We start from the raw sequence: 12,195 nt of genomic DNA on the forward strand, positions 1-12,195 counted from the left end.
TTCAGTTGTGTGGGTTAAGAACAACACTTCCAAAGTTGAATAGTCGTTTTTACACTAGTCAAGAAATTCACATATTTAAGCATACACCTTTGATAATTCACCCATTCCCTGTTTAGTTCACACAAGTTTATGCATCGAATAACCTCCTATGCCAATAATGACTCTATGTTATACTTATACAGGCGATGTAACAGTGTATCGACTTAAAGGGCTCGTTTATGTTTTGATGGTGAGGTGAAAGCCAGTTACAGTCCCCGACCTCAGCAATGTCAATATTTGAGCGGTGCATATCTCGTGTTGTTTTTCATCGTTACCTGTTCTTTGAACCTGCCAGATCGAGGCCAAGGTGAAAGGTCTTTGACGTTGAAGGTGGTTGAAACCATCAGTAGTTACAAATACGTCTTTCCTTCTCCGTTCGCTCACAAATCTCACTCACCCAAAGCTCCACGCGGTCCAATCAGCATCTGGACGTTAATCAGAACCCGCCCAGGTGATCTCGGGACCCAGGTGATGATCTCAGGCGGTTTTCCTAAATGACGTCGACCCTTGCCCGGCACCGAAGAACACAGTAAGTGGGATTCAATTTAACTCGTCGCTCTCCAAGCCGAATGTTCTCATTTTATGTATGTTTACATTTTCTTTCTCTGTTTTGCCTCTAAACTGCAAGTTTTTAAAAAAAGTTCAACCTTACCTCTTTGTTTCCTGGTTGATCACTTTTTGTTTCATTTTCATTAAAAGCTTCCATTTAGGTTTATTGAAAAGAATTTGTTTGCAATTTTGACAAGCGAATTGACCCTTGGTGTATTTTCCAGGTGTTGTTCCAAATTAACAAATAAAGGTGTGGGCGTCGCCTGCTAGGCCTGCATTTGTTGCCCGTCCCCAATTGCCCTTGAGAAGGCGGTAGTGAATATTATAACCATAAAAGGAAAAAAAAGTTGTGACTGATTGAAATTTGCTGTATTTTTTTAAATGAGAATTACTAATGTGAGGCATTGCAACCCAGTGTGATATGTTGCTTGTGGGGTATTTGCATTCTTAACAATGACTTGGATTTTGTGGTGGTGATGATAGTGAAATCACCTACCTTTGCAACCATTACTCCACTGAAATGAGCAGCAATTCCAGGAGTCCGCGTATGTGGAAATTCAGAAGTTACTGTCATTGAATCTATGCTTTTCCAGAGGTTGTGCTGTTGATGCCTTCGAAAGTGCAACCCCGAATCAATCGGTGAATTTTTGAAAACTTCCGCTCTTACATGGTCACACTGTAAAACTCTGAAAAAGTTACACCTTTATTGCGTGAGGTATAACTGGGCTTTTAATGATATAGTAGTGAAATAATTACTCCCAAACATACTGGCCCTGAAAAGCTAATTTTATTTGTGGAGTATCAAAATCTCTTTTTTTTTAAATGTGGAGCTTTACCATTTTAAAACTTTGATTGTTTTAGCAGATGTCTAAATCCAAAGATAAATAATCATTTATTTCACTATCTGAAATTTTAAATTTAAAAGTGAAGGGATTCAGGGCTTTTAACTTCTTGGTTTATTGTGTGTGAGAAGATATTGATGTAATTGATTGCTTACCCCACTTACTGATATCACAGTTGCCAGACACCTGGAGATTCCCAGATTTCCAATGTTGTCAGGATAGAGGAAGTCAGCATCACAGGGATCGCAAGATCTTTGTGGACAGCTTTCTCAAAGGTCAGTGGCAAACACCATTGCTTCAGAATTAACTGTAAAATCTAGCCCAATTATTTTGACTGGGCAAGAAATTGCACTGAAGCTGCACAGTCAGAATTATGCATTAATGTTGCACATCATTGTTAGTAAGATATCAAAAGATGCTCTATGATCCTCCGTTAATTGTGGGATGCCTAGTGCTGTACTGCCAAGAGTGTAGGCAAAGCCAGGTAACTGTTGTTTTTGCCATGAGACCCCTTATTCAACTTAATGGTGATCATGAAGTTAAATTGCTGGATTTGTAACGTTATTACAAATTTATCCAGTTCTTAGATCTTCTGGCCCATCACTTGGTGGTTAAACTGGGAATAAACACTGCTTGAACTTTAGGGAGTGTTCAGGGCTGTAATAATCAATAGGCCAGAGCAAGGCAAATCAGAAACTAAATTTGGCACTATTAAAGACTTTGTCCCAGACCATCTTTGTATATCAGCTAAGGTAAAATCAACCTCCTTCCTGTAGAAGTTTGTCATTAGTGGCAACATGTTAGAGATTGATTAGCCATACTTTTAGGGCATAGGGGTTGCAATTCAGAACCAGTCTATGTCCATGCAAACTTTATGTACCCATTCCAATCTCATTCTAGCATTGGCCTGAATAGCATCAGCACAGCTGCCTGCTCCCAAATGCTGCCTGCAGCTCCTGCGCCCAACAGGAGGGCCTGGCAACATTGTTTGCAGACAATGTGGTGCAGCCAGCCTGCCCTTCTTTAAGGCAGGCAGTACCTTTTAAAGAGAAGCTACATTCAACAGTATTGCTACAAAGTAAGTTATTGCAAAGTGAGGGCAGATATTACTACCGGGACTTGCATCTAACATCCAGATATTCCCCTCACCCCTACACATGGACCAATGCCCCTAGCCTCACTCCACCTCTCACATACTTGGAGATATTCAGCCATGGCAGGCACATTACCCAAACCTAGTACCACACGATCATTGACAATCTGCTCGCTGTCCTGCAGGATAAGGTGGCACACAACACAAGGCAGCAGAGCAAAGCCAGCTGGGGGCAAAGATTTCTGAATCTCCTGAGCCCTACAGAGGAGATGGTTCTCAGCGTCATGGGGAAGGCTGCAATTGAGCCATGAAATTCCACTGAAAACATTGAAGATGATGGCATGTTCCTGCATTATCGACTCTCAGTTCACCCTCATCCTGCCAGCTGTCATGATGAGCATGTTCATGATGTGACCTTGGGCATTTTGCTTCCCACCCCACCCCACTTCCCTCACAGTAACTTTCCCCTTCTGAGATCCTGGTTTCAGACACTGTTACCTGCTCAATCACAGGAGCCCCAGGAGAAAGAAAGAGAGCAAGTACAGCATTAATAAAGAGGCTCCATAACTCTGACACTTAGTTACCAGCTGAGATACTGCAGGCACCTTTTGTATTGAGTTGGGATCACATGGTGACTCATGCAGGCACGAATGGCTTCAGCCAGGTCAAAGGTAGAGGATGGTTAACTTGCTAGCTCACTGAAGGGTGTGGAGGGTGAGGTTGCAGACAAGTACTACAGCAGAAGACTGGATGAAGACCATGATGCGGCAGCTTGCAGAAGAACAGTGAATGGGCATGCACACCAGGATGCTGGATGCATTGGCTGGCCTGTCAGACAATCTCCTGTTATGGTCAAGGAGACTGGCTCCAACTTGGAAGAAGGCATGATGCAGAGCTTGCACTCTCTGCAGTTTCCTTTCCATCTCCCTGTCATTCTGCAGACCCAGAGGATTGCTACTGCAGCTCCCATACATAATGCAGCCTTTGTGCCCTTGTCAGCTACTCCTCCCTCGCCACCCCTCCCCCCACCACTGCTGTGAGGATGAGGCAACACAGGCAAAACCAAAAACTCACCAAAACACTTTCAAAATATTTTAGAGTATTACTAACACTTTGCAATAGTGGAAAAATCCCTATTTATAGCTTCACGCTTGTTTTTTCTCGCGTAAACAACAAAAACACAACACTGCCTGGACATTCATTGCCTAAGTTTGGGATTCTGGCATCACCATCAGCCAGTGTGGCACCAATATAGTGGCGAATCAAAATTTTTTGGTGCACACAGGGACACACCTGTCGTACAGACTGCAAGAAGCAGTCAGCGGCATGGGAACACAGGTAGAGTGGTGCAAGGCCTCAGCAGCACCACTACAAACAGAAATACATGAGGCAATTTCTCATGCAAGGTTTCAAAGCCTTTTACCTGATGTCTTCCTCTCCGTAGTGTAGAACCCTTTCTGTTACCCTCTCTGTTGGAGAGGTGTAAATAAAGTTAATCTATAATGGTTACCTGCAGTGGAGCGTGTGTTAGTCTTACTCAGTGCAGTACACAACAGAACGATTTAGATGACATTCTAATTGGCAGTAAGACAGAGAAAGAGCACATTATAAAGTTTTTAAAAGTCCTAGATTGGCTTCCAGAGTATGGCCTCAAAGCTAAAAAGCACACGTGTTGCTTCATGGTGTCAAGTGTAACATACCTGGGCCACCAAATAGATGGTGATGGCATCCACCCAACACAGGAGAAGGTTGAACAAAGAAGAACTTGCGCAACAATCCCGATGAATGTTCTATTAAAGTTTGTCTCTGATTTAACTAATACATTAGCTCCATTGAATCAACTGTTCAAAGATGGATTAGATTGAGAATGGCCTGTGGAGTGTCAAAGCATTTGAAAAAGTGAAGAAAGTACGGACTAATGATGCTGTTTTGACCCATTATGATCCCAAGAAACTGTTGGTTTTAATGTGCGATGCTTCACCACAGGGTTAGGTGTGGTGTCATCTCACATAATGGAAGGTGTGGAGGAGCCTGTAGCATATGCTTCACACATTTTAACGAAGTCAGAGCAAAATTACCCACAAATTGAGAAGAAACATTTTCAATCATATACAGTGTGACTAAATGCCATAAATACTTGTACAGTAGGAAGTTCACTTTGTTGATTGACCAAGAAGCCCTTATGATCATATTTGGTTCAAAGAAGGGAAGCACATCTTCAGAGATGGGCATTGACTTTGATGGCCCATCGGTACGAGATTGAATATCGTAAGTCAGGTGATACAAAAGTGGACATTCAAGATTTCCTGTGAAGACTGATTAATTTTTAGCCACAGAGTTACCTGTGAATTACTTTACATACACAAATGGCATGCCAGTGTCTGCCAGAGAAATTAGTGAAGAAACTCGCAAGGTATGGTACTCAGTAAAATGCTCATGAATGGCTGGCTTAAAGAGTGTGATGATGAGAAATTGCAAGAGTATTTTAAATGTAGAAATGAACTGAGTGTAGGTCAAGGCTGTATTCGATGGGGTTTAAGAGTCATTATTCTGCCAAGAGAGAGATTGTTAGAGGAACTTTATCAAGAGCACACAGCAATGGTCCAAATGAAAGCATTAGCAAGAAGCTATTTTTCGTATCCAATGGTAGATAGAGATATTGAAGAGTTGGTGAAAAGTTGCGAAGTATGTCTCAATACAAATGATCCAACCATGGGTCCTTTCATTCCATGGTCAAACACAAGAAAACCATGTGAACGAGTACATGGTTGATTTCTTTGAAGTGGAAGGATAAGAGTACCTTGTTTTAGTTGATAGCTATAGCAAGTGGCTAAATTTTGAGTCTGTGCCCAATACCACAAGTGCCAAAATTAATGAGGTTTTGAGAAGTTAGTTTGCAATTTATGGGTTGCCAGAGGTGTTGGTCTCAGAAAATGGGCCACAGTTTACATCAGAAGAGTTTGAAATATTTCTGAGTAAGAATGGAGTCAAACACACTTTAAGATCACCATATCACCCAACATTGAATGGTGCTGTAAAAAGAAGTATGCAGATTGTGAAGAAGAGTTTGCCGAAATATTTTGGGTGACCAGCTAGGCAGTAATTCCATATTTCTCTTCAACAAGGCTAGACAATTTTCTGTTCACTTACAGAATAACCCCACTGTCTACAACAGGTTGCTCACCTTATGGGTTAGTGTTTAAACATGCTCACAGGGCAATGTTTAGTTTTCTTAAGCCTGACATGGAGATAAGTAAGAGAAAAGCAGACAAAGTGAAAATGAGTCATGATACATGAGGCATGCAACTTAGAGAGTTCAATGCTATCAGAAGGTCATGGTGAAAAACCACTTAGGTGATAAGAAGTATGTGATTGGAATTGTTGCAAAGAAACTACATATGTTCACATATCTGGTGAAGATTGGAGAATGACTCCATTAGTGCCATGTAGAATATTTGCTTGAAAGAAGAAATCTGACAAAAGGAGAGCATATAAGCCTCCTTTCGTCAGAAAGTGGAAATCACAAAGAAACTGAAAGTTTGCTGGCATCATAGAATCCACTGGTAGAGCAAAGTATGTCAGGGTCTTTGATTTGTCTTATTCAATATCAGAATCCCAATCATTAAGTGGAGTTAGTAGTCAGAAGTTCAGGCTTGACACAGTCAGCTGTGACTGTTGTGCTAAATACAAAAACATTGATCAGTTTTGTTGTACAATTAATAGTCTTCAGACTGTATCTTCTCTTTTAATTAAACCTGTTGATTTAATCTTTTTTGGCTTTTCTCCATAAGCTCAAAGGTTGGTCAGAATCATTGCATATAATTCTAACTGTTTCAAATACTAGTGCTTTGATTTGGGCAGATAAACTGGTGAAAAATATATGGAATATAATTGATATAGCAATGATTGATTGTACAGTTTGCTTGTTATAGTTACTGTCCTATCTTGCAGAGAAATCAGTAGCAGTACTACTGAATTACAATCCAATACACTACTTTCAAATCCACCATCTTAGAAGTAAATATTTTATCCATGATAGATCTTTTTTCCATTTCTTTTGAGTTGTAAAAGCTTGTTCAAGTATACAGTATTGCCATTTAAAGTTATTATTTGACTGATATATATATATAGTATATATTGAGTATCAAGCTATATATTTATTTTTTTAAATATTAAATTTTATTCTCTGAAACACAGAAGAGACATTGCACTATTGCTCTCATTAAGAAGTACAACAGAAAAAAACACCTGAAAGATGTTGAGTCCAAAAATAGCGTTAAATGATGATTTACATGGAGGCGAAGATGCACCTGATGGAAGTCAGACTGCCTATAATAATTCAGATGTTGAAACTGGGATGACCAGTAAGAAACATGGCTTCCACAGAAATAGTAAGAAAATATCACAAGAATCTAGTAACATGGAAGTTAATGTGCCTGATTCAAATCCAAGAGAACAGCCTGGAATATTTAGAAGTATAATGCGATTAAGCAAAAGGTTTAGTTTTTCAGCTTCTCCCTATACAGACAAAAATAAAACAGTGACTGTGTCAGCTGGAAATACAGTAAACAACTTGAAAGAACAGGAAGAAGAGTGCAATGCAGTAGAAAACGAAGATGTTAAAGGGACAATTGAGAACAAGTTGCCACTGTCAGGTAAGAGACAGAAATGTTAAAGAATTCTGCATGGATTTACATTTGAAATTAATTTCAGAATCTCATACCAAAGTGTTGCATATGATTTGTATCAAAACAGGGTTGCCATCACATTACTTACTTTAGATTTTTCTTATAATCTTTCATCTCTTCAATTAACTTAAACACTATAGCTAGCCATAATATCTGAAGTTACAAAGCAATGCCACCAACAAAAAATAAGTTTAATTTCTTTTTAAATTGGAAGAAGCATTCCTGTGGAGCCAGGAGGAGGAGTGCAACCAATACCACAGTCCTCATGATTAAATTGTGCAATGAAAAATGTGTAGGAGAATATGAATGAAGCCCAAGGACCAATCTTGGGTTGAGCATGCACTGTTAGCATGCATGGATATGAAGCAATTTCAACCCCCACAAATCAGTCTTGTGACTTTTCCTTGCAGTGCCCAAAACGCTGAAGTGTTTCCTTTATTTCTGGTTGCCAAAGAAACAGAGACTTCTTGAAATGTGTTCTGACCAAAGTAGTATACCATGGTCACACATTCTTCTGATTTGTAATCGACTGTTTGGACTGTGTCCTTCAACATTCTAATGAATTCTTTCTATATGGCGTAGGTGCCTCAGAACAGCGTAGAAATAAATACTTATCTCATTTAAGTGGAATATGAAATTATTCAACCTCTATAAGGTTGAAGAATCAAATGCAGGAACCCTGGGTAATTTTCCCCCTCCCCTTCCTGTAGTTCAAGGTCACTGAAGTTAGTTATAACTTCAAAACCACAGTGTTGCCTGAATATGACTATTTAATTGAGAATTGAACCTCGATTTTTACTGGTTTCTAAGACTTAACGCCACACCACACATTTACAAATCAAGCCATTGAGGGAACCTGCTAATTTCATCATTAAAGAACTCACTCATGACTTCATATTTACATATAGAAAATAGTTTCTAATTCAGTAGAAAATTTCATCATTTGAAATGTTTTGTGGCCTTCATTCCAGTAGTATATTCTGTATGTTATATCCCTGAAACCCAACAGAAAGATAAAAATTAGAAAAATACAAGTTGATGCAAACAATGCATGAAATATCATGTTTTTGATCTATTTATTCTGTTTAAATGTTTTGCAGTAATGGAAATAAACCAGTTAATCTCCAAAAACGACTTATTGGAGGCAAATGAAAATATAAATAAATTGGAAGAAGAGTTGCTCAATGAGAGAGAGCCTGAAAAAGATAAAGAGACGTACCAAGAATACATAAAAAGTGTTCGAGATTTCAACTTGCTCTGTGATGAGCTTGCTAAACAAATAATGTCCATATTCACTAATTCACTCACTATATCTAAACAAAACAGTAGCATTCTATGTTTAGCATTGAAAGTTGTTGAACTGGAAGAAGCAGCAGATAAAAAGTGGCAAGAAAGGATGAATCATTCTAGCATTAACTGTTTCAGAAGACCTCGGAAGTGGCAAGATTTGTGGAGAGAAACAGTTAGAAAAAGTGTGGAGGAAAGGATAGCCAAAGTGTTTTTACCTACAAAGGAGCAGGAGACATCATGGCTTGCATTACACTTAGCACATCTTCAACAAACTATTTTGGAAGACCTGAAAATTGTGAAAGATTTGGTACAAAAATGTTACCCAGAAAAATACAATATTTTTAACATGTATACAAAATGCTATCATGAAAGTGTATCATCTCACCTGGAATGCATCCAACAGAAACACCTTGAATTGAATGAACTTTATGCATTTCTCAATTGGATTATTAACACCTACAAAAGGTATATTAAATATTTTTGTTTTGTATTGGTTTATTAAATGATGAGGAGAAACAATTATTTGACACTCAAAATATTGCATTGTTCATGAAATTATATGACAACCATAACAAAACTGCTACAATTATCATTAAAACAAAATATGGCAGGTGCTGGAAACTGGAAAGGAAAACAGAAAATGCTGGAAACACTCAGCAGGTCAGACAGATCTGTGGAGAGAGAAGCAGTGTAAACATTTCAGGTCAATGGCCTTTCATCAGAACAGTTATTATACAGAATACCACTGGAGGACAGCACTGAATTTGTATAAGTAAATCGATATATAACTGGTCTCGCTGCTTTAAGAAGCTAAACTTGCAAACTTGTTGGCTCAGCAAGTATGCTTGAGAATCTGATGTTGATTTTTTTAAAATTCGTTTTATCACTTATAGGAACAATGTTTCTGGTCTGTTCTTATCAAAAATATTTTTTCCTGTAGATGAATTTCCTTTTTCATTGACTTCACTATTGTCTCTGATTTTGCACTCAGTATATTTTTAATGGTAAAATAAGCATGTACTTTAGTTACACCTGGTTAATAACAACACCTCAAGAAGGTGTGTTTTCTTTCTTTTATTATTTTAGTTATGGTACTTTTTCATATCCTAATATTTTACCCTCTAACCCCACCCCATCATGCTTTGGCTAGGAAACTGGGTAGGGAAACCACTTCGTGATCATGACCAATTGTATTACGTGGCCAACAATAAGGGAGTCAGTGTAGCCGAGGATGACTTGTCATCTTAATACTTCTCACCCGTGGGAACAAATCTTGTTTCCGCCACAAAAGATTTAATTTCAAATGTCAGCCGACATCTTGAAATTCTTCTTCAGAACTGAAGAAGGTAGCAATGTAATAGGTTTTGAGCTGTGTTGTTGAAAGGGGGCTGGGGGGTGCAGGGAGGAAGAACAAAAGGGAAGGTCTGGGATAGGATAGAGAGTTGGAGAGATAAAATGACAAAGGTGCCATGGAACAAAAGGCAAAGGGAGTGATAATGGTTGTAAAAAAAATAGAAACAAAGCATTTGTCCAGAGTGATCATAGATGGCAGGATAATGAACAGCTCTGTCCGAAAGCAAAAATACGAAAAACAAAATTCAGACCAGCACATGGCAAAAAAAAAGATTTGAAATGGGGGACAGAGTTCCTGGTCTGAAATTGTTGAACTCATTGAGTCCAGAAGGCTGTAAAGTGCTTAATCGGAAAATGAGGTGCTATCCCTCAAGCTTGTTTTGAGCTTCACTGAAACACTGCAGCTACCTTCCTTCAGTTCTGAAGAAGAGTCATATTCTTCACTCCACAGATGCTCCCAGACCTGCTGACTATTTCCAGCACTTTCTATTTTTAATTTAAAACATCTGCATTATTTTGCTTCAATCTTGAAATTAATTAAGCTCTTTGTTCTTCAAAAAGAGCTATTGTAATTTTATAGTATACCAGCTTAAGAGTATCATATTCTGAAAATCAGGTGTCTAAAATATTCCATTTTGTTGCAGTGGTGATGTTATGAGTCATCCTGATCTTTCACCAGAAGTAAACGTACAAGAACTTGGTCCTTTGTTAGACCAAAAGGTTATAGAAAATGTCATGGACAAATATGCTAAAGAATTGAAGGTATGAATTAAGTGATGAATGGTACTAATCAACTGATTTAATGAAGGTGAACTACATTCTGCAATCATTGACACAAGTGCCATATGTTTTAGATTGAGTCCCTCACACATTGTATAAAATGTCTTCCCCTTTTTGGTCACAATCCTTTACATAACAGATTACTGTACTTTTGTTCCCAAACCTGATCCCTCATGCACAAGGCATGACACAATTTCTTTTTAGGCAGCTCTTCTGCAATTGGAGGAAGGCTTGCTGGTGTGGGTCAATGAGCAGAGCAAGAGTGGTTTGTTCTCAGCTTGACTGAACTTTGAATTAAAGGCAGGTCACCAGCAAAAAAGCATTTTCTTAAAGGCATGTAGGGGATGAGGGATCTGCAGTGTTTTGGAGTGGGAAGTCTGGCATCCAATGCAATCTCCACTCTGACTCCATTGTGTTTTCTTTGATCAAGGTCATGAGAACTCCGTACTATTCATGCTCTGGAGTTTGCATTGTAGTGGGGATAGGAAACCAGCACGGCTTCATAATTTAAGTCTGCAACAATTTCAAAGAGTGAGTTGCCTCTATTACATGAGGGCACAAGGACGTTGGAGAGTGACTGTAATGAAGAAATAATGGCATTTATATGGTCTGTTTCACAACTTGAGTATGTCCCAAAATGCTTAACATCCAATTAAATACTTTTATATCTGTGGATGGTGCAACAGGACCCAGAAACTGCCAATTTTCACACTTCTTCGCAGAGGTTTCATTGGCTAAAACAATGGAAAATAATAACAATGGAGTAATCTACAATTGAGGGAAGCGAGCTAAATGTTATGAATGTTCCAGTATAGCAAAAATTCAGTAGTCATTGCCATCTCTTCCAACTCTTGCCTGACATTTAGTGACCAGAAGAAATTAAATACTGTCACCAGTGTAGCCAAAATAATTGGGGACAGACCACCTTGTAATGACATAGCTTAATAAGCACACATTTGTAGATACCATACCTTCACTGCATTGAGCGCCAACTTTTACACCTTATCATGGATGTGCATAAGATGCCGTGAAACCCATCACACTCCTTTTCTTGTGCAGGTGTTCCTTCACTCACAGCCTAACATGAAAAAAAGTACTGAACGCTTTTGCACGATTGGTATTAGCACGTAACCTGCGTCAATTATCATCCACATTGAGAAATAATTACTGATAGCTGGATTGAATTCCATATATTGTCAAGTAGAGATGTTTCAGACATCTACATTCTTCTTGGAGAGAGTGACCCATTACCAACTGCACAAAACAAAACTATTGGCGATGGAACCACTAACTTTTAACCTTTTTCCCCAAATGAAAAGAAAGCCCTGGTACATTTGGGCAAATACGCAAGTTAATTCTAAACATCTTAGTCTTGTGCTCTTCAGCTTCTGGAGGATAAACATAGGCCCGATTTTTTACCCCGGTTGGGTTCGCAGAATTGGGAGATTTCCTGGCTGGGGATGGGGGTGGGGGATTGGGCGTGAAACTAGAGTCAGGGCAGGCAACCCCGGAACAAGCGTGAAGGCTACTGGGTGCAAGGCCCGCCTCTGTGCTCCAGCAC

At 39.0% G+C, this 12,195-nt stretch overlaps 1 protein-coding gene across 5 annotated transcripts in view; it reads left to right on the top strand.

Moving 5' to 3' along the window:
• Positions 1-211: 211 nt before the first annotated feature.
• Positions 212-12,195, top strand: part of LOC144693078 (exocyst complex component 3-like) — a 53,088-nt gene continuing 41,104 nt past the window's right edge. For all 5 annotated transcript variants that reach the window (XM_078562428.1, XM_078562430.1, XM_078562429.1 and 2 more), the window contains exons 1-4: positions 212-568; positions 6,721-7,178; positions 8,312-8,966; positions 10,499-10,616. In XM_078562428.1, coding sequence (XP_078418554.1) covers positions 6,779-7,178; positions 8,312-8,966; positions 10,499-10,616 — 1,173 coding nt within the window. In that variant the 5' untranslated portion in view covers positions 212-568; positions 6,721-6,778. The remainder of the gene's footprint in view (positions 569-6,720; positions 7,179-8,311; positions 8,967-10,498; positions 10,617-12,195) is intronic.

This window comes from Cetorhinus maximus, chromosome 18, assembly GCF_964194155.1.
Source record: "Cetorhinus maximus chromosome 18, sCetMax3.hap1.1, whole genome shotgun sequence".
NCBI classification, from domain to species: Eukaryota; Metazoa; Chordata; class Chondrichthyes; order Lamniformes; family Cetorhinidae; genus Cetorhinus; species Cetorhinus maximus.